General features: G+C 38.4%; 1 protein-coding gene across 1 annotated transcript in view; it reads right to left on the minus strand.

Annotated features, from left to right (window-relative positions):
- The window catches only part of svep1 (sushi, von Willebrand factor type A, EGF and pentraxin domain containing 1), a 103,264-nt gene extending 99,651 nt beyond the window's left edge, over nucleotides 1-3,613 (minus strand). The window contains exon 1 of the mRNA XM_079257337.1: nucleotides 3,059-3,613. Within this exon, the coding sequence (XP_079113463.1) occupies nucleotides 3,059-3,607 (549 nt within the window). The 5' untranslated portion in view covers nucleotides 3,608-3,613. The remainder of the gene's footprint in view (nucleotides 1-3,058) is intronic.
- Nucleotides 3,614-26,736: the final 23,123 nt, after the last annotated feature.

Here is a 26,736-nt window from a genome sequence, read left to right on the forward strand (position 1 = left end):
ATCCCTGAGGAAAATTGCTATTATGAGACTTTAAAATTACTTTTAGATATTTATCTATATATACAGTATATGACCTTTAAAGATGCACCACGAGCACCAGAGATTGTATCAAAACTCCCAGATAAGAAGAATCCAGATCTACAGAAACTAATCTGACAATAAATAACCCAGCATGATACCAACTAAAAGATACTGCCAAAAATCACAAGAGTTTCTAAAGGAGGAAAAAAAAAAAGGTCAAAACTCTGACCCTGCAAAGTATGCTGCCTTATCTGAAGCCAAGAAAACACCTTTGGAACAATCTGGAGAAAAAGTTAGAGCAACACAACCCATTAAGCAGTGAGCTACATAAAAACCTGCAAGAAAAGGCAGTGTGACGCCAGAAACTCCTTAACGAAGAGAACTGAGCCTCTTTTATACCTAAAGTAGCCAGAAATGAAAAGATTTTCATCTTAGTCTTATTCTAAAAAGTTCCTTCTTTGGGGTCTATATTGTTAATAAGGTCAGTCTAAACTGCTATTTATTATATTTTAATCATACATACATACAAGCAAATATCACTCTGTTGTGACAGAACTGTCAGACATCATGTTATGAAGTGATATTACACAGAGTTGTACTCATTATTCTACACTGTATGCTACTGTTTACACTACAGAAAACTTGCCATAAACTAAGCCCCCCCCCTCCCTAAAAGAACTGAAACACCTGAACCCATCAGAGATCCTTTCGGTGCCTTGATGCTTTAAACCCGACTGGATGATGTAGTTGGTGTGAAAAGAGAGGAGCAGCCAGACAGACACGGCTGAGACGGAGTGAGACAGAGATGAAGAGTGCTGGGGGAGAGCCCTGTCTCTACATGCACGGCTGGTGGAAAAATGTCTTTCTTAATGGATCCCAGCTTTCAACAGCAGTTAGAACAGCCAAGAGCTGCCAAGGGAATAAAATATAGCATAATTATTAATATGCTGCAATTATCAATTATCCTCTCTCTCAGACTTTGGCTATTTCTTTCTACAAAGACACACACACGTCACATAGATTTATATAGACATGCTCACACATCCCTGATTTTCCTTGAGGTGGAAGTGTAATGGAGGCACATGCTCGGAAAAATACAGATAATTGATGACATACGCTCAGAAATGTAAAAGAAAAAATCTCAACTTCAGCACAATCCTATACTGTTTTACAAATGTTTAGTTAATGTGCATTGTTGCTGACCGGTCTATTGTGCGGTTAAATGAAAGGACAACTAACCTTATTGTTTTTCCATTTAGTCAGAAAGGCTATCAAAAGCAAAAATATTCACTCCAGAAATTGAGTAATAAATCACAGGCAAGCCTTATCTCATTTTACTTCACTTCCTTGATCATGTGAAGACATGCAGTAAATGTCAGACTGAATCCATCAGGTGTGTGTGGAGGAGGGGAGGGGGGGGGGTTCTGCAGCACCAGCTGAAGTGATGCATCTCGGTCTGTATCTGCTAAGCTCATCTATCTTTTAAAAAGAAAAAAAACAGCTCAGTGTAAAGCAGTGCCTCTAAAGACCCACACTATGCAGATGCGAAACTGGAAAGAATGAGCGTGAGTTGGCTAAGATGACAGGAATAACTGTTAAACTCAGTATATTATCTTAATAAGACCTTTAAGTAGTCACAGCCAACTTCAGCACCACAACACACTCTTTGTTTTAACGAGATATCTTTAGACCACTACAATCACTTGATAAATCACCTAAAATATTTTGTGTTTTTGGATCATGATAAGGAACTAAAGTTTGCCCAAAATGCCTTTTCTTGTTATTGTTGTGGTCTTTAGTGGCTGGGACATGTCCAGCACTCTGCTTATCAGCACTTAGCTCAGGACTTTTCAGGGAAAACCTGTCCTGAGGGCCAAGCTTTCAGCAGCAAGCCAGAGGATTCGGTCCAGAGCCATCAGCTTTAAACAGAAACCTGCCAAATCTCAGCTCACCTTATGTTTTAGACTTAGAAAAAATGTAATGTTTGGGGATGCAAGCGTTGTTTGACAGTTTCATAGTTATTGGCTTTGCATTTTATGTGTGACTGTGTTTGAGTCTGTGAGGTTTGAGACTATTATCAGAGCACATCTGTTTTCAGATACAAGTTTGTTGGGTTTTTTTTTTTTTTATCAGATTTCAGCCTGATTGCAAAAGAGCAGCAACAAGTTTGCAGATTCTTCTAAAATCACCTGTCCTGCATGAATTGGAAATAATAATCCAACTAACTGAAAGCAGATCCCAGGCATGGCTGAAGTGTGTGTGTGTGTGTGTGTGTTTATAGAGGACCAGCCCCTATACCACCAACACGGCTTTTACAGCTGGGCTGTTCGGACGTGACAGATGAACTTTGCCATATGTCCAGCTTGCATGACTGTTTCAACATTTGTGCGTACCGCTGACTGGCAGGCAGCCCAAATCAAAACAAGATAAATAAGCTCATATTTTGACCCCACATGAACCCAAAAACCCTGCCTGTACCACAAATCCAACCGTACAACCTTTAACACTTCTATTTAAAGAACAAAAAAAGGACGTGAATGAAAACGTCACAAGTTATGCAGAAACTTTAACTCATGTTAAACTAAACTGCGTTGTGTTTCAGCAGCTGTTCCCCTTCTCTGAGTATAATTATCCCTGTTTATCAGTTTTGCATCTATGCATGGTTTTTAGGAGGGGGTGGGGGGGAGGGGAGGGGAGGGGAGGGGGTCTGCAGTTCTGTGCATTCACCATCTCACCCTTTCTGGTATTTTCATCACTGGAAACCCCAGAACAATTACCCAGCAAGGAGCTTCCCCTTACTGTCTGCTGGTGTGTAATTTAGAGGAAGCAGCAACAGCAAAGCCATGCAGGGCCTCATTAACGTCAACCTTTCGAAGCCACAATCGCTCCCTCCATGCACACACACGCACACACACAACCTGCAGCTTATACCTGCAGTGTGTACCTCTGTAAACCTTTTCAACACACACTGCAGTCACAAACTGACTCACATTCCTCCTTAACAACATCGTCAAATGAATCCATCAGTCTGACTCACTGCTGCCCTCTGGAAAGCTCCTCTGGTGTAGGTGCCTCCTCCTCTGTAGTTAATGGCTGGGATCTCCTGGTTGAACAAGGAGCACTTGTGCTGGTGCGACTTGGGCGCTGATATGTGGTCCACCCTGGTCACCACATGCGTCTTGGATGAGAAGGTCACCAGCGCCACTCGTGTATCCTCAGGCGCGACAGGGAAGTCAGACAGCATCTTGCGCACAAACCTCAGCTCGCTCTGGAAGTTGTTGGCTCCCACGCTGGACGACTCGTCCACCAGGAAGACCAAGTCCAAACATGAGCTTTTCTCTCGCAGTTCGCGGACATTTCGCTTGAACGCCTGACCGAGGCGCTCCACTTTGCTCTCGGCGCTTTCCGACAGGTTCCCGGCCGATGACGAGGAAGACGGCGGCGATCTCAGTCTGGACCTGCGAGGCTGCAGCTGTGTTTGGGATTGCTGACCAGCTGGCCAGGCTGTGGTCCACACATTCAGGATGCACAGAACCAGAAGACAAGTAGTCCATGATGCTGGTAAGGAGAACCTCAGATGAAGCATCGTGACAGTCAGCGCAGCACCTCTGCTGAGGGACTGAAGGGAAAAACAAGAGAAAGAGAAGACGTGGATCCACTCCTCTGGAGGACTTCAATGACAATTCAAGTATCCTAAGCTTTCATCAGTGTCCTCAGCATAACTCAGAGCGGAGTTCCTCAAAAGCATCGCTAAGACGAGGAGTGTGTCACTAAGAGAGTGCTTCGGTCCATCTGCTGCTTCTTCTTCTCTGGTGCCAGAAAATATCTTTCTCACCTGCCTGACTCTTTTTTTTGCAAAAAATAAAACACGATATCTCACGTTGTCCCTGCTCTCTGAACATGTAAATACACTATTTTCAGTCTCTACAGTCTGTACGTCTCTATCTGTCCTTGTGCCTGCCTGTCAGTCACACATCCAGTCAGTGTATCAGACCCCCAAAAACCCCCCAAAGCCTCTTCAGTCTTCTTGGATCCCAGTGTGCAGCCCCTCCGGCTCCTATTTGCCTATCTGACGCTCCTGCCTGCACCGTCAGCCAAGCTCCGAATGCTTGTTTCCCCTCTTCTCCCCAAATCATAAAAAAAAAAAAGACCAAAAAAAAAAAAAAACACAGAGAGGAGGAGGGAGGAAAAAGTTGAGACAGAGAGAGGTTGAGGGGAAAAAGGGGGCAGTCCAGTCGTGGCGTGAAGTCATTTCTTTTCCCTTCATCTCTCCTCCTCTTTTCCTCTCACCTCCCCCTCTATCCCTATCTCTTTCTGCGTCTGCCCCCCCTCCTCCTTCCTCCTACGTCTCTCTCTCCCTGCATTTGTCAATCTCTCCCATCCAGACAGTGGAGTGAGGCTCCGTGTCAGCGCTGCGCCTCGCCTGTCGAGGAGTCGGCATTCCCGCAGAAAATATCAGCAACGGCCGCTGTGATCACCTCCATATGTCCACGCGTCAGAACAAGGAAGCTCGGTGACATCAGGCTGAGATCAAACAAGCTGAGGTGGGAGAAAGGGAGGAGAGGACAAAAAGAAAAGTCTGATTCACTCTTAGACCACATTAAAGACAGCTTATTCCAGACTTTGGCAAAGTGCATTAGGAAACAGTAATGTTTGCTCTGCTCCATCACTCTTTTATAATTTCCTCTTCCTCCTGCTCTCTCCGTCTCTATGTGTATCTTATCAAACATATAAAACAAAAAAAAAAAAAGAAGTGGATAAACCTTCTTAAGGTTTGCGTCTGTCCATCATTTCCTGCACCACAAGGATTCACACAAACACGCTTTAATTTCTGCAATTTTGCTCCATCTCTTCAACCCATGCCTGTTTCTCTGTCTCACTCTGCCGTTCTGTTTTCCTTCAGTGATTTTTATCTGTAACCAAAACAAAGGCAGCCGGTGTTAAAGAGGCACACTGTGCCTATTAAAGCTTAAGCCGGAGATTTACAGCAAAGAGCTGACTTTACATGGAGCTGCCGAGGCTGGTGAAGAAGAAATAATAGGAATAAAGCAGGAGACATTGAGACAATGTCACGCAAAGAAAAAATAAAAAAGAAGTGGAAACCAGGCGCAATAAAGGGGAAACACAAGAAGAAAGGGAGGGACAGACAAAGTCTATGGCCTCCCAAACATTACGTTTAATTGTGACTGTGGAAGATTTCATTGCAAAGCTCGGTCAAATGTTCAGTGAAATAATCAGAGAGCTTCTCCCGTTCATCCATAAAAGCACAAGTGATGTCATGAATGGGAAACTAGAAGATAAGAAATGACTCACTATTGGGAGTTTTAGGCTAGATGGCATTGAGGTCTGGACTTTCTGCAGACTGGACAACTTCTTCCACACTTAAGAGGGAAAATTCTTAATGGAGCCGACTCCGACGGCACAGAAGGCAAGCTTCTTTATATAATGTACATGCATACACATATATATGTATCCTGCAGCATAAAGAGATCTTTTGATCATAGCTTGAGTTGCAACTAATGGTGCATTTCAGAATTTCCAAGTTTCCGGGAGGAAAAATTGACTGGAACACCCCTGAGGTTGGATTTCCAACTTGGAAAGTCAAGAAGAACTTCATCAGCCCTCAACCTCCAAATGCAACATGGCTTCCCTGCACAGAAAAAGTGCTGTTAGCTGAACAAATAAGCTGCTTATTAGCACCTGTACAGGCCATTTACAGCACCTATGGCAGTTTTTGTCTTCAAAAATAAGCTGCACACAAAGCACCGTCCATCATTTAACAGAAAACAAGCAGAAACAACATTTATAGATACAAAATAACGCATAACAGGCTGTTTTCAACTTCGTCGTATTGGTTTAATTTGTAAATGAAATGCAGCCTGTTTGGGTTTGATGTTGTTTCCTAATTTGAATCGTGACTATCGAGCCGAATTGGACGCAGGAGAAAGAAAGGGCTGCTCATACTCCCCACATTGATCATTTCACACGAGAACTTTGACGTCAGCACTGCTTATCCTGGTGCTTCTTTATCCTGGACTTGCATCAGTTTTCATCCTCATGACACAGCTACACTCACAATCCTACGCAAACAACATAGTTCCAGCTTCTCTGTTTTACTTTTTTCAGTAGTATTAGTTGTTTCTGTCCAACAGAGACTCGTAGAGATGAGCTAGGTCTTCCAAACAGGGTTTGTAAAACAAAAACAATTAAAGAAACTGGAAAGTGATCGACCAGCAAAATGGACACCAAAGTACTCATTTTATTGTCTGAAAATGTGTTTTTTTTCTCCAAACATACACCTAATCAGTTACAGTATTTTAATGAGGCAATATACTAAACTAAGTCTGTTAGAGCCATGTAAAAGTTATGTTTGTTATGTATGTTTTTGTACATAACATTATAATGGAACCATTTTTTTTATTATTATAAGTAATGTATTATTTATTCTGCCATGGAAAATTTTGCCAGGTTTTGTATATTTTTTATAATATTTTTGTCTTTATATGTTACAGTTAAATTGACTATTTTAAGCTCCTTTTGACGTCCTGCATTAGGACCATGAAGAGACAGTGCGCTGCGGAGTGCGCAGTGGTTTTGTAAATGGTGCAGGACGAAGAGTTACAGTTTTTCTAACCGTAAATAGAGGAAAACATTTTTGTCATATTTTGTTTGTTAAAGTAGTTGCTGTAGTTTTGTGGACGCAACACGAATTTTTTTTTTTTTTACTGCTTGTTTAATAAACGGAGATTATTTGCTTTGTTTTTTTCATGAGTCAGAAACTTCACGTCCTGCAAGAGTGGCCAGAACAGGTTCCATTATGTTTAAGTTACGTTGCCACTACAAAGTCTATAACAAGCCCTGAAAAGCCCAATAAGAGCCAAAATACATATGATCATGTGGGGATGCATTTACACTGTTGTCCATGTTTGGTATACAAGACATAAAGAAAATAACAGATTGCATTAATTAAAAACAAAGCAAAGAAAAGCAAAAGTAAAGGATGATAATAAAACTAAAGAGTATAAAGTCAGACAGTGTGCACGGTTCCACCAGACTAGTCCAGTTCAGTGCGATCTTGCACTATTAGCCACAATGACACACAGCTCAGGCGCAGAGTGTTTATTAGGCTGTAGAAGTTTAGCTTTAACTTCACTGGAAAACTCTACAGACAAGCAGCGGGGAAGAGAAAGTAGCATCATACCAGTCAGATAAACTGGATAGGAGAGCGACCGAGACACAAACACAGACATGCAGAGACTAAAACACACGCTCTGACCTAAATCCACACACAGATGCCAATACAGACACAAAAACACACTCCAAGTCTCAAACAGCAGAAAGGGGGAAGAGCACAGCTGTGATTTCCTGCGTTTTGCCATTGGAGACCCCTCACCAGACTTTTGTGAGGGTCCCAAGAGAGATGGGGCGGGGGGGGGTGAAGAGGAAGTTTGTGAGAGTGTGTGATGATGGGGGAGTTGCACATATATATGCAAACAAGTAGAATAATCTGCCAGTGGAGATTAAACTTTCACCAAATGTAGAAACTTTTACATCCAGGTTAAAAACATTTCTTTTCTCATGACATCTGCACAGTAACTTTTACTTAATTCTGCTTTTAATTATTTTATTATAATTTATGATTTTAACATGACTTTGTTATTTGTATTTTCTTTTATGCTTTTTTTTTCTGTAATGCTTTTAATGTTTCATGTAAAGCACTTTGAATTGTCTTGTACATGAAAGGTGATATACAAAATAAACTTGCCTTGCCCATATATATATATATATATATATATATATATATATATATATATATATATATATATATATATATACACATACATTGCAAGTCCAGCATTATATATTATATATTACATATAATATTTACAGTTTGAAGCTGAATGTTTCTCACACTGCCTCACAATTCAGATTTTATTCTTTTTCTAGTTTTAACATGAAAAGCTAAAAAATAAAATAAAAAATCCTCTTATTGTTCCCAGACTTGACACGGAACAAAGTACAAAAAAGGCAGAACAAACAAGCAATCATATGCTCATCAAGTCTGCCACAGATCTCACATAATGTTTACTCTCCTTAAATTTCTGACAATTTCAGGAACTAAATCAGACTTCCAAAAACAAAACTGGAGACGGCTTGGAGATGTGTGGAGGCACGTGAGGACAGGATGTGCACAAAGTTACACACAATAGATTAACAAAAACAGACAGAACCTGAGTAGTGTTTCAAAGGTTCAGTGGTTACGGATGCTGATGCTGCCTTGGTCAAAATTTCAAACTGGCCACCGGCAAAGTGGCCACGATCCTTTGGTCCACATGAGACTTTAACAAGATTAAAACATGCTGCAGAACTCAGGACAAAGACTGGAAAAAATGTACTTTTGACATCATGGAAATTCCCAGGAGGAAGTCTAGAAACCTCAGTCCATTTAATCTGAAAGGTACATATACGAATGGAAATACTACAGAAGTCTGCGGAAGTAGTTAAGACGACAGCAGAAGAGATGGGTGAGGTGAATTAAGATGGTTTTACAGAGAAGCTCACACTGGTCTGCAGCAAAAGTCCTAATGTCATCAAAACCGTATTTTTGTGTTTCTGTCTTGTATTCTTTATATAAGTTGAAATATAAATGAAACCCTGAATTTTGTGAGAAAATTTGAAAAGATGATAAAAAGGCAGAGAAAGTGTTCACACTAACACAGATCTTTAAAAAAAAAAAAAATCATTCCTACTGCTGAAAGTAAATCCCCTCATTTATATTCTTTACTTTCTGACTTACACACCTGTGTCTGCCATGAGCTTCAGGCAGGCTGAAGCATCAGATGGTACAGGTGACGACTCATTCCTCATACTTCTCACCATCTGTAGCCTGAAGGATCAAACACACCACTTAGTGGAAGTGTTGCCTTTCCAAAAACATTCCTCCAATCCCCAGTTTGACTGAACACTTTTCTGTGGGGTGACAGAGAAAAAAAACAGGCTCATCACATAGATTTATAATAAATGTGGATGTCCTCACTAGTATGGTGAGTTTTTTTTAGTGGTTTGCTTGTTTCTACCCAACATATTTTCAGATTGTGGCAGAAAGAGGTAGGTGATTAATAAGATAGTTAACATGTCCATCACTGACATTTATGCAGTAAAAGCAAACTTCTTCTCCTCACAACTTCAATGTGAACATTTAGTTTTTGCATCTGTCTCATCCTGACGCAAATTCAAATTCCTTTGGTGTATGATCACACACTTACTAGGAAATTAACCCCTTAAGACACATAAAACCATAAAAGAAAATGGTTGGAAGTCTTTTCTTTTTTATTTTACTTGTTAGTTTACCAAAATATGTATGAAAATAAACTGTTTTTGGACCAATCTATTGACATATGATATGTCAAAAGTGTAATCTTCTGCTTTTCTATGTCCATTAAGGGGCAGAAGACAGAAATCTGATCGTTCAACAGGACTTTTGAGAAAAGTTTTACCATAAAGAGACGCCAAATGTCTCAGAAACTGTGTATCATAAGTGTCACGATGGTTTCTTTTGGGTTAAGACAGCTGTTCAACAAACTTTCATGTCAAAAGGGATTTCACATTAAGAAACAAATGTTTATTTTCCTTACTCCAATTGAAATCCGATACAACTTTTTGCATTTTACATTAGTAAATACTCCATACATGAATTTGAACATGTTTAATATTTACACAACCCTGTAGGACAACATATAAACCGTAAAACAGCCTATTTTTCTGTAACATAAGACTCGCTGTTGCTACTGTCAGTGAACACAAAGCAGAACTTTTGTTAGCTTTCATAAAACTACAGCAGCCTTTGAAGACTTTAAACTGGGGTAAGAGCTATTTAAGCCTAATGTCATCAATTAAAAACGTTACAAAACTCTTAAAATATTAAAAGAAACCAGTACAGACCATTTACAACGGAACTTTTACCAATAAAACAAGCTTATTAACCGAAATTAGCTGGCTTTACAGTCTTAATTGGTTAATTAGCAGCGTCAGGCTGATGTAAAGCCAACAAAAAACTTTGCTCGCGGTAACTAAAAGTGAGGTTTGAAAGAGAGACCGCAAGTTGTTCTAGTTTAATCTAAATTAAGTGTATTCAAAAAATAAAAAAGCCTCCAAACCTCTTACAGACCAGCTGTTTCCATTGCCTCAAACTGTCATGTACTTGTGCAACACTACCTCCTGCTGGTGGCTCGGTGTTAGTACACCACAGAGGGGGCAATGACACAATGTGGCCGCGAGATGGCGTAGTTCAAACACAAACCGCTGACGTAGTTTTTGTTTGGGGAGTGACGATAATGCCACAGATCAACTAACTCTATCCAAAGAAATACAATATAAATTGTTATCTCAACATAGCATCAGTAAAATTACAAATATTGAGCAGTGAAGAGATGTTAGGTGCATTCAGAGACGCGCATTTGCCAGAAAAATATTAAAATCTTTGCCATGATGCACTGTGGGAAGGGTGGATGTAATTTTCTGAAGCTAAATTTTCTTTCTTTCTTTTAAAAATGGTTTTTTTGACTTGCTTTATTACTATTCATTTTTTATTTTTATTTTTTAAAAAAACAAACAAACAAAAAACTGTGTCAATGTTCTTGCCTGTAAATGCCGGTACAGCATTTTCACAGATAATGCATAGTTAAATTGGGTAAGAAAGGAAGGAAGTCAGACTAAGTTCAAAATAAATGATGACTTCAAGTCTGTTGGATTTCACAGTTCAATATGGTTGGTAGTTTTAAAAAAATCAACCCAAAAGTTGTCAAAGCACTTTGTGAGACATAGATGTCAAACTTGTGGCTTCAGTTTTGTACAAACTATCTGTATTTAGGTAGCCCAAGTATGACACAATATCAGACAATTTTTTAGAAGTATTAATAAATCTGTAACACAATAATACTCCACCATTACCTTTCAGATTTCCACAGGCACAAGCAGACTCTTTCACATCAACGTGAAACTTTAACCACTAGATGTCAGAATGAGTCAGAAACTCAATAAAGAGCAAAACCTCACCTGGATCTTCTCAATCAGCTGGTTGATCTCTCTATGATTCTGGTTTTCTTAACTGAAACAAAAGGATTTTATTTAGAAGAGGAAAATACTACTAACTCATGTCAAAGGAGGTTGGATTTCTACACATGTAAAAACAGAGTGACTTTCTCTGATATGTGTTCAGTTTGGGTACTGTCTTTTATGACACCAAATATTTATTAAATGGTATTTCAATGGATAGAATGTTGAAGATAAAATCTTTAATCCATACAAAATAAACCAGATGGTATAACTTTGTTTTTTGTGTGTTTTTTCTTTACCAGTAGGTCAAGACTCATATTTTAATAGTTTCTTTGGGAGTGTTTTGTCTCTTTTTGGGTGCCTGATAAGGCTTATGACTTATTCTGTTATTTTATTTTTAATATTGCATTTTCAGATGTTTGTGACTTTGAGTCAGTGACATACAAATTCACAGATTTCTTTTAAAACAACAGGTTGCTTCAAAACCTTTGGCATCACATAGTTTAAAATGAGCTTGTTAGCTTCCATTTCTAGCGCTCCAAATCTCAGAAAAACAGACAAATAAGCAGCTTTTTCAACCAGTCTTTGTTTTTTCCTGCAGTCTCTTTGATTTATTACTATTTTTATCAATTATATGCTCATGCTTAATTCATTTTTTATCCATCCAGTGACAAAATCTTCATGCACACATGCTGGAAAATAGGGTTTAACATGGATTGCATGCTGTGAGTTCTGCACAGTCATCCAAAACATCTGTGTGTCTGTATGATCAGAATGCAGGGTGCATCTAAGACTGCAGATGGATGTCTGAGCTTGTCAGTAAGAAATAAAGCCATGTAAGATGGCAGAAGTTAAACTAATGGCTTTATGTTTAGCTAGAGCTATTTATAGTCTGGGCTGCAGTTACACAGGGCTTTAATATTTTATGACCAACCAGCTTGCAAGAAAACTCTGTCCTTGAGGTGAAAAACTGACACAAAACACAGATTTATTCTTCGTTTTTTTTCTTAACGGCGTAATTAATCAGTGACAATAAATGTGTTCCTGTGTCATATTGTCACATGACTCCTAAAGACTGAGCCAAGCATAAAAACAGCTAAGCAAGGAAAAAAAAAAAAAAAAAGGTCTTCAACCGAAGCAAAGTCTGAAAGTTGATTAAAAAAAACACACATGCACACATAATGCACATGAAAACCTGTTTTCTAAATGTTAATTCTGAGTCTTTCTGCCTCGTCTTTAAATTTCTTCTGCAAAAGTGAAAATACAAAATGTGCTTTGTCTAGTGGTTCTTCATTGGCAGTGACTTGTCTTTTAGATACTGTGTATTTATGCAGGCCATGAACACCCCCCCCCCCCCCCCCCCCCCCCCTTCCTATGTGCGAAGCACTCAGACCAAGAGAGAACAAAATAATTGCAATCATAACAGATGACGTTTGTGTCTCTTTGTATGCTTTTGTGTATCTTTTTGAGCCTGTTAATTTTAATTTAGCATCTCTGAATCAATGGTTTAGTCTGTTTATAGTGCAGTATAAGCTTTTTTTTCTTCAAGCTCTTGCTGTACATTTTACTTTAAGGCTGCTTTGTATCTCTTTGCAATTATTATTCATGTTCCTTTCAGTCTTGTCCAGACTCCCTGCCCAAAAGTGGTTTGGGATATATCTAGATAACATCCGAGTTGATCTTATCAAATACTCAGACAAAAAAAAAAAAAGGCAGAAAAGAGAAAAAAAAAAGGGGGAAAGGACTGATCTAAATGGGTGGTTAAGAATATTTGGAGGTGTTAGATATACGATTTACAGTCTATAAGCTCTGTGAAGTTTGTTGCACAGGACAGTTAAAGAGCTGCACATGGCAAAGGTAATGTAGACTAGTGCTGTGTGATCTGCTGGTTACCTTTCTAGTTCTATACCTAGTAATATTGGTATTTGCTGTACTAAATCATAATACAAAGGTTCCTTTGCTTCAAAAAAGCAATTTATTTTAAAATAAAACTACACAACAATGCTACATGTGACCTCTTTGTCTGGATAGTCGTTACTTTCCCACTGCACTAAATATCATCTGTCTTATTCTAACAGAACCGATCCCTCCACTGGCCTCATCATAACCGCATCATATTCTCATTCTCAGATATTTAATGAAGTTTTCAGTGTTGCCACAGTAACTAAGAAACACAACCATTTGGGAAACAGAAATAGCTTCACATATGAATGTATTTGCATTCAGCCATTGTTTTTAACTGGCTCTGCGGCTACAATCCTTTTACCGTGCTGCAGTTCGCTGTGACTTCAACAGACAAAGCAGATCCCAACCACCTGATTAAGATAAGATCCAGATAGAAAAGTTGTTTTCTGTTGTGTTTCTCTTCATTATAAATTACATATCTACTCCAAAAAGATATGTATAACATGCAAATTGATTCTTTAACATAAATATCTAGAATCTAGTTTCAATTTCAATCCGTCTACCAATGTAGGCCAGAAAAACAAGTATCAGGATTGATTTTTTTGGAGGATTCAAGTCATAAATACACACGTTTTTTGTTTTTTGTTTTTTTTTACCTTAAAACTCTGAACATTTAATTAGTTTTGATGGCAAATTGACATTTGTGGAGAACATTCCTGTTCTAAGGCTGAGAAACTGGAATCCTCGATATTATGTTGTAACCTTGAGCATCATATGACATTTTGCTTTATGGCTCCATGTCATGCCAACGCCTTTAGTATCAATATTTTGGATATGCAACGTGGCCGATTCAACAGATAAATGCAAGAAGGCTTTAAAGGTAGAGTATGTAAGATTTTCAATATTTTCAAAATAAATTAACTAATAAAATAACTACAATCATAAGTTTTTTTTAAACATGTAGGTTCCAGTCTGTCCATATTTGATGTGTTATTAAATTACAACTTTAATTAATGACGAAGACCCTTTTAAATGTTTGCCTACCAGTAAAAAAAAAAAAGTGCTTTTTGTCATTTGTCATTAATTAAACTTGTAATTTAATAACGCATCAAATATGGACAGACTGGAACCTACATGTTAAAAAAAACTATCTAGTTATGATTGTAGTTATTTTATTAGTTCATTTATTTTGAAAATATTGAAAATCTTACGTACTCCACCTTTAAAGGAAATTACAATAATAGAGGTGGAGTGACAGAGTAATTATAAATCTCAGATTTTAATGGCTGGAGAGAGCTCAGAGCCAAGCAAGATGGAAGGTGGATGCTGAATTAACCTTTGTTAGGAGGTGCTAAAGTTGGAAAATCTGTCAAACCTCTGTAGTGTGACCAAGGACTGATGGCCACCAAGCAGAAGCACTTCAACCCTGACACTTTCCACAGCAATGACAAACTACCAAAATTGTTACAGACATTCCTCTTCCATCTCAACGGCACAAAATGAAGTTCATGTCATATTTAATCTCTGTATTTCACCTCATAGAGGGGATGTGGAGTGATAACTGTTGCTGCTTCTCATGTTGATATCATAAAATGATATCAAATAAACATGATTATTGGCACTGTCGGTGAGGAAGGCGGCAGCAAAGTTTTGTTTTCAGGATGGCAAGCAGTTCGATAACGTCTTGTTATTCATGGGGGCATGTTTTTGGGTTATCAGAAAAGACTGGCATTAGACAGTGGTGTACTACTGGAGTGGGAATATCAGTTTAAAAGAAAATATACAAAAAAATTATTATAGAAATTAATCTCCAAGTCTACAGGTTTTGTTAAATTAAGTCAAGAATCTATAAAACCTCATGTAAAAACAACATCAGTTTTGTGATCTGATCATAAGTACGCCATCCCTGATGCCATGTGGTTGGTGCATCACCCAGTCTAGATATACTGGGGATGTCTGGATGTGGTAACCCTAAACTAACAAGGACTTTCCAATACTTTATGTTAACAGTGACTTCAAACAGATGGTCCTGCTTAGGGTGCCCCTCCTGACCCTTTGCACCTCAGAGCTCGCACCCATTGAGTCCGTTCAGTAATCCTCTCATGACAAAGGTTGATAAATGCACACAGAATACACAGAGTCATGCAGCAGAGTAGAAAGAAGCAAGGCAAGCATCGTCGTGGGAAAGATCCACAAAGAAGTAGGGTGTTAGATTCTGCACATTTACTAGAGCAATAGATCATACAGTACACACACACACACACACACACAGATGCAGAATGCTAAACGCAGGATCTTCTTTTTGTAAAAACTGTGGTTTCCATTTTGTTGTCAGTCATGTCAAATGTTTTCCTGCAGGCACCCAGCTTGGTTTGAGCTGTTTGCTGAATCTGTCATAGCAGGAAAAACAAAGCATGAAAATATAGAAATTCACCAAAATGATAAAAAAAAACATGATGAGACACGAACTTTTATGTTGTTGCTGCCTTTCCCTCCAAATGAGCTTGAGCAAAAACCCAGAATAGCTCTACCGTATCATTATTAAATGCTGAATATATATTTATGGTGTTTCATTGTGCCTTAGAGACTACGGACGTAAAATATCTATATTATCCCAGGCTCTCTGTTAACTTGGTGCATTTACAGTATAATCAAGTTGTGTTATAGTGGTGTATTTTCTTTTTCACACACCTGATCATAACTGGAATTAACAGACACATGTTCAAAAGGTCGCCAACTTTGGGACCATTAGTGCACCTGCTCTGTCAACACACACTAATATTACCAACAACTTGGTTTTTTTTTAAATATTTGCCTTTATTCTTCATTTTTTACACATATCTATCTATCTATCTATCTATCTATCTATCTATCTATCTATCTATCTATCTATCTATCTATCTATCTATCTATCTATCTAGCTATCTGTCTATCTATCTATTATTGTCAGCATACCAATTATTGACTAACATCAACCTTAATATGCAATGTCAGAAGTTATCAGTACTGGTTTTTACCTTTATAATGACCTTTAACACAATATGCACGTATTATATATCAAACTCTTCAGCTCCATTTCCTCTAACTTATTATTTTAAAATATAATAGATGTCATGTATACTTTCCAGATATTTTTTGTTTGTTTGGCACAGCTTGCTCCAAAAATATTGGTATCAGTTGATATTGGTGTCAGAAAGTTAAGAGTTGGTTGAAATTGGTTTATTGGATATCGGTAAAAAAACGTAGTGAGGGTATCTGCTTTACACAGTGTCAGTGTCAGGTTTTGCTCTTTATAGTTTATCATTCTTTTCTTACGCTCAACGTTCAGATCAAGTTGCTGCAGAAAAGAATTGAGCATTCTTTGCATGAACACAATGTGTATTCATGCAGAGAATACATCTAAAAATATGTGCAAGGTTTACAAAAAGTTTCAATTTCCTTCTTTTATTTCTCTTTTTTTTTAACCCTTCACATTTCTTTTCTTGCAAGCACCAAAGCTGATGGCAACAGTTAAGGAGGGCTAAGAACAAAGATATGAGAACTGAAGAGAGGGGAAAGGAGGGAAAGAACTATAAAAAGAGATGACAAACAAATGGAAACACACTGCAGAAAGAAAAAGAGTATGGGGGTGAAGGGATAAACCATAGTTAAGCAAAGAGCCACCATCCTTAGCATGAAGAAGTGGTTATTAATATGACCAAAAGGAGAAATATTCCATGAAGTGGGGGAAGGAGGGTAAGATGAGGAGGTCATGTCTTCAGGCAGTGCAAACTGGATTCAGCCAGACTGCATGAAAACAGCCTCGTGCAGGCGGTGCCGACTGCCGGTAGGGATAGGAGGGAACTAATATGAGCCTCACACACACACAGAAGACGCTCTTGCTGCTGCACGTGAAAAACAAACCAATCTTTGTTTTTAACCTGAGCAAGTCATTCTTTGACCCAAGCTGTGAACCAGGAAGTTTTGCTCTTGAAGGCTTCTTCTGATGGTGTTTGTAGGGAACAAAACAGCTTGTGCCAGAAACTCAGCAGCTGACTCAGTGGATCAGGATTACTTCCACTTATCAAGTCATTCTTAAGGGATGTCTGCTTGTAGTTTTGAATGGTGACTAATGAGCATCTTGTGAAAAACAAGGCAATAAGAAAAAAAAAGTCCTGTTTGACTTGACATCTGTATCAGTTTTTAAATTGTTTTAGACTATAGACGGTTAAAGATTTCCTTAGCTTTTTTTTACTTCCCATCATGAAAATATTGAATTTTAAAGTTTGCTTTCAAACACAAAGCTGGATCAGCAGTCACACAGTTTGGTGCTGTTTAGCTCTCTGCTGGATGAGCAACAACATGAAAGACAGACGTGTTAAGACCTGCTCAAGTTTAACTCAGAGAAATACAGTTAAAATGAACAGGATGTCACACCACACATAAGGAGATAAGATACTGTACAGGTCTCTCCAGAACCCCTCTGCTAGAAGACCTGAGGTTGAAAGAAGGGCAACTTCATAGAGATGAGTGTAAAAAGTGATTTTTGCATCAATTAAATTAAATCAATTTTTTTTTTTTTTTAAAAAGAAAAAAAAAAAGGAAATTTGATGTCAGTTTTCAGTGACATGAAATTAACTCAAGGCATTTGTTGCGTAATCCATCACAGTGAACATCAAGTTAGCTTTTAGGAGGCCCCCTCTTTTTTTTATCCCCCCTTCTTTCCTTTAACATGTTATGTAAGATGTCGTGCAAATGAAAAAAATCTGAAAAACAGACTTATTCCTAAGCTCCATTAGAAGATCCTAAACTACCTGAAATGCCTCTCTGGACTTAACACAAGAACAACATGAGAATCTACCTGAAGTTATTTTTGACTGATCAGAGGGGAGATGACCTTTCAAGTCACGTTTCAGCTGGACAATGATATGGAAATAGAAATACATCAAGATTGTTCTTTTTATGTTATGTATTATGTGATGTATGTGTTCAGAGAAAATAGAGAGGAAATGGGTTATCATTTGTATCACCTGCTGCAGTCACCGTCTGAATCTGAAGTGTTCATTTAAACAGGACAGGTTCCATTTTTCTAAGTAGATAAAATCCAAACCACATTTTTAAAACACTCATGTTTCCATCCAAAACTACCTGGTGGTGAAAATGAAGTTGGTTTTTTTTTTTCATTATTTGTACTGAAAACTGAATCCTCTTGTTTGCATCAAGATTTTCAGGATGCGTTTTTGAACACGCTGTCCAGGAACTCATGTGTTTCTGAGGACATGGTAAACACATGGCTCAAGTTTCCATCTCCCCTCCCATACTCACACACCTCCTTCACCACTCCCCCGCCCCTCCTCCTTTCCCAGCCACTCACTCACATCTTTCTCTTCTGTTTTCTTCCTTCATCTTTTACCCAAATCTCACTGTAAAGTAACACATTCCACTCTTTCCCGCAGAGGTCAAAAAGCTTCCTCACTTCTAAACATTTTCCTCACCCCGACCTCCTCAAATGTCCCCCTCTGTCTCTCCCTCCTATCCCAACCCACACCTCCGTTCTGTTGTGCAACTCTTATGTTTTATGTTTCAGAAAATGTGTTTACGACATATGGGTATGAGTTAGCTCTATGTCACATTACTAACCCACATGGCCCTGAATGAACATGTGCTCCTGTGGCTCCTCGATGGGAAGTCTTGGGGGTTTCTAGGAAAACAGACGGGTGTGAGGTCAATGCCAAAACTGTTTTTGAGTTCTTATGCAAGGCCAATGAGCCACTGCTAGGAAGTATCAAAACAAGCTGGACCAAGTATTTGTATTTTTAGTATGTTTACACTGACTTATATCTGTTCTCATATTAACAGAATAGTCCCACAGGCTGTAAAAGAGAAGCCAAATAAGAAGGGGCATCCTTAAATTCATTAAGATAACTTGTTTTCAGATAAAAAATACGGAAGTATAAAAAAGTATGTTGGAATATTTGCTTTCATAAATAAATAAAAATATTGTTTATTTTTAGTTATGACATATAAACAATGCTCCATCATCATCATCCTCCTCCTGATTGTGTTCTTAAATGCAAAGTGGAGCTGGATGCGTCTTGTCGCTCAGCCTGATCAGCTAAAGTCATCACCCGGGACTTTGTGCAGTACCTTTGTTCGCCTGCCATCACTTAATCAAAACCAGTCACAAGGCAAGATAATTTTACCTTGCTTGTTTGCAAACCTGTTTTTGTTAGGAAATCATTTAAGTGGAAAGTTGAATTTCATGTTAACAAGAGAGGCCTTGATTAGTTCACTTATAAAAAAAAAGAAAGGAGCAAGAAAAACATGTCATAAGAGGAAACCTTAACCAGATGCTATTAAAAATAGGTGTGAAATGACCCAGTTAAATAATCTCAGCCCATTAAAATAATTAGTGTGTGAAAAGCTCTCGGTCCTTCATCACCTGTAATGATGAACATGCAACATGATGAAGCTGTTCACACTATTGTGTGAGTTTCTTCATTACAGATACAAATCATTTCTTCATACTGTACACAAATGAGTGGAAAGTTAGCAAAAAAAAAAAATAGGACTGCATTCTTTAATAAAATAATTAAACAGCTTAAAAGCAAATAAAAAATTAAATTCAATATAATACTAAAAGAATTACATTTTGGAAGTAAATTGGATATTCAGAGACAATTCCCCACACAAAAACACCAGGAGTGGCAGCACTGTCAAAGCATACTACCCAAACAAGTTGCATGAATTCTTTTAATATTAAAGCAAAACACAGAAAACATATTAGAAAAAGGAATAAAACCAAAAAGTTTAAAAAAAAAAATTAAAAAAAAATAAAAAAGGAAAAAAGATCCCAATTCTTCAGCTTTTTGAGATGAACATGTCATTGGGAAAGCATTTCTTTAAAACAACCTGGGAGCTGAAATTAAATTATCTGTTCATTTGAAAAGAGAAAATGCTGGGTTAAAAAAATGCTTTTTTGAACTGAGTATCTTTCAGAAATCAATACAAGTGGCTCAGGTGGTAGAGCTGCTTGTCATGTGGCCAGGTGGTCGGCGGTTTGATTCCTGCTCCCTGTGCTGTTGCATCCCTGAGGAGGTTTGTTCTCTGTGGGCTGATTGAAAGCTGATTGAAGTTGTGTCAGGAAGGGGGTGTGGTGTAAATGTAAGTATGATTTGCTGTGGTGAACTGGTCAATAAGGGACAAACTCAAAGGCCGACAACATCTTTCAGTGTCAATTCAGCTTTTTCCAGAAGCAGGTGTATCTAAACATTTGCATGTATAAAGGCTGATTCTGACAGTTCTGAAAGTTAAATCACGACTTGCTGATAAATCTCCAGATGTACTGTGTTTAATACGGCACATTTAAGCATTAATGATCAAGGTTTGTTGTACAATTTCTCTGCATTTATTTATGTCCCATCCAGTGCAAAAACACCTCATTGGACTTAATGCCTAATTCTAATGGTCTTCTGTATTTGGGGGTAAAACAGAACACTAATGCACAGACAGACAGGAAAAAATGCCCTGTTGAAGAGCGTAAGCTCCCTTCAGCTTGGTGCATTACTCTGATTAACCATAATGGCTCTGGCTCCTATCCAGACGCTACACTTACAGCCTAACAGGATGAGAATCAAGCATTATTTCTGCTGTAGGTTTTCCTCTGACAGAACCTACTATTATAGCATATTTTTGGCCTTAAGCAGCAGTCAATTAGCTATTTTCATTTTAGCATATTAGCTTTCACGTCATCTTACTGGAGCAAAACTCTGACAGCTCAGAGTCGGGAAAAATGTTTCTGATGTCATTTCAGGTCTCATCTCATGATCAAAGTGATAAACTATCAGTAAGCAACCAGCAGCAGTCTCACCTTAGGCACAACAGAATCTGAGCAGACTTGAACCTTAGAGAGAAGCTCAAATCCCTGAGATATTTATTCAGTTCTCCAAAACTTCAGGCACGGCATGAGGTTTTAGAAAGCTGCCGCTACAACCTGCACGGCCAGTCCCTCAGTGCAAAACAGCTGCTTTGGAGATGATTTTGCAGTCTGTTGATGCACTCTCATGAACTCCATAATTCATCATTTACTTTGCACCCCAACACAGAATAAAGGAGCTTTTATAAGTTAAAATGGCCAATTGTGAGAAAAATCTCGTCCACTGCAAGATCCAGGACACTTTGATACTTCTATCTTTCTTATCACCTCTCAGTAATCCATGCCATATAGTTCTTACTCTGTGTTATGATTATGTCCTCAATGGAGACAAGCATCTTTGTAGTCTGCCTGCCTGGCACCACAGCCATTACCTCCATGTTTGCATGTTATTGTTCCAGTTTTCCAGCCACTGAGCAGCAAACAACCTGAAAGAGCAGAGTTAATCATTAATGATCCTATCTGGAGAATCTCTGTGCCTTTCACTATCCAACCTGTCACCTTTAATGCACACAGGCTAAACGTGCCAACATGCATGTGCAGCAGACGATTATGTCAGTTTGTGCTGCGTAGAGAGTCAGAAGATGAGCGCGAAGACCTGAAGATCAACCGTGGAAGTACAGGAAAAGATTTTACTGTAATTATTTCAATGCAAACTTAGAAAAATACTCCGTAGCTCAGGCAACTCCGGTCCTGGAGGGCCGCAGTCCTAGAAGTGTTGGGAGTTTTCCTGCTGCAACACAACTGACTCACATCAGACTGCTGCAGAGCTTGACATCCAACTGCACTAGTCTGCTAATTACCCACTGATTTGCAGCAGGGAAACTCCCAACACTTCTAGGATTGCGGCCCTCCAGGACCGGAGTTGCCCACCCACTTGTTATAGTGTCAGAAACATTGACGTTGATCCTTCAGATACATTTGGATTTTCTTTCTTAAAATCTTAAAATTGCAAAGGGTGGACTTCTGGGTTCATGTAGACTGATACTGCTTACGTCCTGTGCGACTGCCTTGAGCACACAGCTATGCATGACTATGTTGCATAACCTAACCCTGCCCAAGGCCCAGGGTCAGCTTTACAACAGTGATAAACTCCCACTAACAGCTGACTCAGGACATACTACCAGAGTTAAAAACCGTACCGCCACTCCTCTGTTGTCGCTTCCTTACCAGCTTATACTTCTTATAGTTTTCCAAATCTTATATATATATATTGTCAAAGTGCATCCCCCTTTTTAGAGTCTTTGCCAGTTTTTGATTTGCTCTCATAAAGTAAAGCAATGATTTTCCCTCAGTTAGACCTTTTTAAGCACAGCCACACAATTTTTCATGTTGCATCATGAGCAGTGATCAAGCCCACTTCAAACATACAGAATGGCAGCTTTCTGAGGTAAAGAAAAACAAGTTTTCCTGTCCAGTTACACCAGTCACATGATATCAGTCCAGCTCAGCTTGAGTTAAGCTTACAACAGCAGAAGTTGGAGGACATGCAAGAGGCTAAAAGCATAAAAAAACATAAGTTTCTGCACATTGTGCACACGTTTCAAATATTTGCCAGGACATTTTAACAGAACCCACTAATGCCAACCTCGTGGAGGATAAGTGGTTATCTTCTTTCTCTTCTAGACAGGTCATTACTCTCCTCATAACATACATGAGAAGTGAAGCATAACCACTATGCTTTTACGCTCTCACCGCAGTGTACACACCGTAAAGACAACTAATAAAATCATTCATGTTTGTTGGCTTTGCTCTCAGTTTTTTCTACGTCTCAGCAGGGCTTCTCTGTTTTTGTTCAAAATATTCAATAAGTTAATAAAAAACAACCGTGTTTAATAGTTAGATTACTCCACATGTTGCAGTTTTATAAAAGTGGCTCAGTCAGTTCCTAACAAGCAGGTTGTGTGTGTCAGTCTATCTTGGTACAGGGTAACATTCACGCTTCACATCGTTATACATACATATCATTTCCACTTCACATGCATTGCTACATGTTTGAAACTCTTGATGTGTCCACGTTTGCCTGTTGGAATGAGGAAGGAGTGGTGGAAAGTGCTGATATGTGGATTTTCACACAGTTCTGTCGCTTTTCTGCTTCTCTCTCACTTATAAATTGTAAGGGTTACATACAATATGTTGTTTAGGTGTAAAAGTTGACAAAAACATTGTTAGGTTTTACACATTTTACCAGAAACAGATGATGACTAGGAGTTACATAGATGCTGCCCTGCATACATAGATGCTGCCCTGCAGTCCCGATCCTTTACAGCCAAGGATCGGGATCGGGTCATTCATGTTTCTGATGTATCTATGACACCTTTTCTGGTAAGACTTAGTTGAAAATGCACAAAAAATAAACATTAGCTATATAGGCTGGTAAGAATACATCTGATTTATGTAAACAACTTCTGACACCTATAAGCTATATGAGCCAAAGTCATAATGAGTAAAATCAGTGGAGAGTTCACTTCTATATGAGCCTATCTTGAACATTATGACATCACAGTCACAAATGAGCCAATTAAAGTTGCACAATGAGTTTTATTTGCATGTTAACACTTGAAACCAACTGATTCACAACTATGTTTATTGCCTTTTTAAGTGTAATAATGACAAATTAAAAAAAAATCTAAATCACGATAGATGTTAATATAATAAAAACAAAAAAAGTATTTGAAAATCTTTATCCACCTAATTTTTCGACTATAGTTTTTTTTTGTTTGTTTCAGTCACAGATTTCTGCTAATTTCTTTTAACTATCCCACCTCATAAGATCTTTAAGAAGGCTAAAAAAAAAATAAAAGCACAACATAATTCATATCTGGATTTAATAAGTGGCATTGAGGAGGTTTATTTGAAACAGGATTCATGCCTTATTTTTCCTAAATTAAATAAATAAGATGGTGGGAAATAAATCCCAACATTTACTAGACTAAACTGGATTATTGTTGTGAAAACACAGACTTACAACTTACTACTTATTTCTAAAATCATTCCTTTGTATTGGGCAGACCTAATTACATAATTTCCCCTCCCAGTCTCACCTCTTCATGCTCAAACAGTAACTCTGTTGGCCGTTTCCCAAACCGATTATCTCAGAACAATTTTATCAAATCTCTTTGACCTGTTGCAACTAGAGTGATGTAATTAGAAACGGTCTTAAGAAGTAAACAACAGCGAGTGAAGGCTGTTTAGTTTCACTCACTGAAAGAAGATGATCAAGGATGTCCGCAAGCAAAACCATTAACACTTAGCAAACTGAACAACAAGGGTCAATTCATAGCGGTGTAGTGATCAGCATAGAGCACTGATAATTTACTGACAACAGATTAAAAGAACAAAAAGTACTCCTGTTTTTACAATGCTTGACTTAAAGATTAAAGAACAGTTTAGATAGTCTAATCAGATTTTTTAGATGATATTGTGTTGCAGAAATTCCTGTTGTTCACAGGCGCACGCTGTTGACAATGTTAATTTTGAGTAAATGCATATAAAATATATCATGGAAAACAATGACGCTCTGATGTCTTACATTTCTTGAATATGTATTGTAGAGATATTTAGTATAGATGTGTATGTTTTTGGAATGTCGCAATAATTTTACATTATTGTTCTGAGTATTTTGGTCCTGTTTGATCGTTTGCATCTCATTTAGTTTTATTAACACTGCTTTGCTACATTCTTGTGCAGCTGCGTTATGTTTTTGCTTGATTTGCACCATATTTTGGTAAATTTTGATCTGGTCAGGTTTGTTTAGTATCTCATATTAGACCGTTTTGGATGTCTGTGACCATTTTTTTTAAAAAAATACTTTCGAAATTTTACACAATTTCGTTGGTTTTGTGTCTCCTTTAGACCACATTCCATTTATCTCTTGTCACAGTATGTTGTCTGTTTGTGGTCATTTTGTGTGTCTTTGTGATTGTTATCGCAGATAAATTCCTGACATACATACTGAGAACTTTTTTGTTCCATCTGAGTCATTAAAGAGCAAAACCTCCAAATATCAGTAATAAGGCACACCATGACTTAGCTTTTTCTTTCAAAACATCACTTAAACCATCTAATGAAGCTATGATTGAGAGAATCCAGTGGTGAGATTAGATATATAGTTTATTGTAGAGCACAAAGACTACTAAATGTATTAAGAAAACAGGCATTTGGGAAGTTTTGGCCCTCAAATTAACCACAACAAGCAAACACGGGAGTTCTTGCTGATCCCACTAATCCTCATCAGGAAAGGTGTTGTGTGCCAGCAGAATGTCAACAAACTGGCCACTGACCTGTTTCCTAATAGCTAAGCATATGTACTGTGAGTGACCAGTATCAACACAACAATGTGCGCTTTCCTGCTTCACTGGTTCAATACACAGCACCAGTGAACTGGGAGCAACTGCATCTGTTGGAGAAGCCTGGTCTGCAGGACTGCCATGACAATTGTACCGTGTATGCGTGGTGATTCAGGTGACCCCTGTTGTGTTTCTCCATCTTTCAGAAAGCCTTCCCCAGATTGGCTGGTCCAGTTGCTGGTTATGTAACTCCTGCCTCTTGTTTTTCACAAGCATTGTGTGTCAACATTTATTCAGGAAGTGTTGCAGTTGCTCATGTTAACCTGAGATTTCCTATGAAATCACAGGAGATACTACAAAGCAAAATGTGGTGGACACTAACGGATTTGTCGCAGCCTCTGTACTGCCGGAATACTCTTGATCAAAACAATAAATCCCTTCCAGCCTGAGTGGCAGAGGAGTGCAACGAAAAGAGAGACATTCCTAGCAGCTATAGAAGGGAGTGAGATAAAAATTAGGACAAACTTGACAAACATGATGGAGATACTTTTTTTTTTTTACACAAATTTGCAGTATAATTTTGGGTTTTACTGCAACTAAAATCAGAAAATGTGATCATCATAATAATAGAATAACCTTTTACAAGACATCCCGATGAGTGCATAAACCCTCCAACAGCAAAACCATTTATGTCAGCACAAGTGTGTGTCTGATCCCCTGCAATGTGAATGTACAGGATGGGACCAGTCAGGCAGTCATGGAGCATGTTCAGTGACGTTTCTGTGAAAGGGCTAAATTTAGACACAGGCTTCAGCCTCTTGAATAATAAGTGTGAATGAGAAACCCTGAGCATGAGTTGGAAAGGCTGGGAAAGCATACAGTCACAAGAGAAATTGTTAGATAGGAAGGTTTTTTTGTTTGTTTGTCTGTCTTTTTGTTCCCCTCTGCCATCTAATAGAGTCAGCTTGTGTAATTTTGCGTATAAAGGTTTACAGTAAAGCAGCTGCAGGAGGGACTGGAGAAACCGCTGATGGGTGGGTCTTAGACAGGAACAGGAAAAAAAAACAAGCAAGGGGAGGCATAAATGGGGCGGTGCTATAATGTACTGAAAGAGAGTATGTATATCAGCCAAAATACAACTCGTGTCTAAGCTGAACAGGTTGGATATTTAAGAAAAAGACCTGACTTATGTGCATTTCTTCTCCTACTGGAGCACCTTTAAGTTGCGTGCGGAGGATGCTTTTGTCTGCTCCCCTCATACCTGGAGCAAGGAAAGTCTGAGCGTTTATCTTTCTGTGTATATATATATATACATCTATATATATGAAGAGAGAGATACAGTTTAAGAACTGTTTTGGTTCAGTTTTTCACACCACAAGCACGAAGAAATTCTCTTATTTGCCATAAGAGACCACCTTTGGATTTTACGCTTGTCTGCTCAATAAGTGGACGCACCACCTGTGCCATCAAGAGACAATTTGGTGCAGCCTGGAACTGTTACTGTGCCTTTGTTTACTGGGCTTTTTGGTCTGATTTGCTGTCTCCTTCTATCCT

Source organism: Telmatherina bonti (genome assembly GCF_933228915.1).
Source record: "Telmatherina bonti genome assembly, chromosome: 18".
Lineage (NCBI taxonomy): Eukaryota > Metazoa > Chordata > Actinopteri > Atheriniformes > Telmatherinidae > Telmatherina > Telmatherina bonti.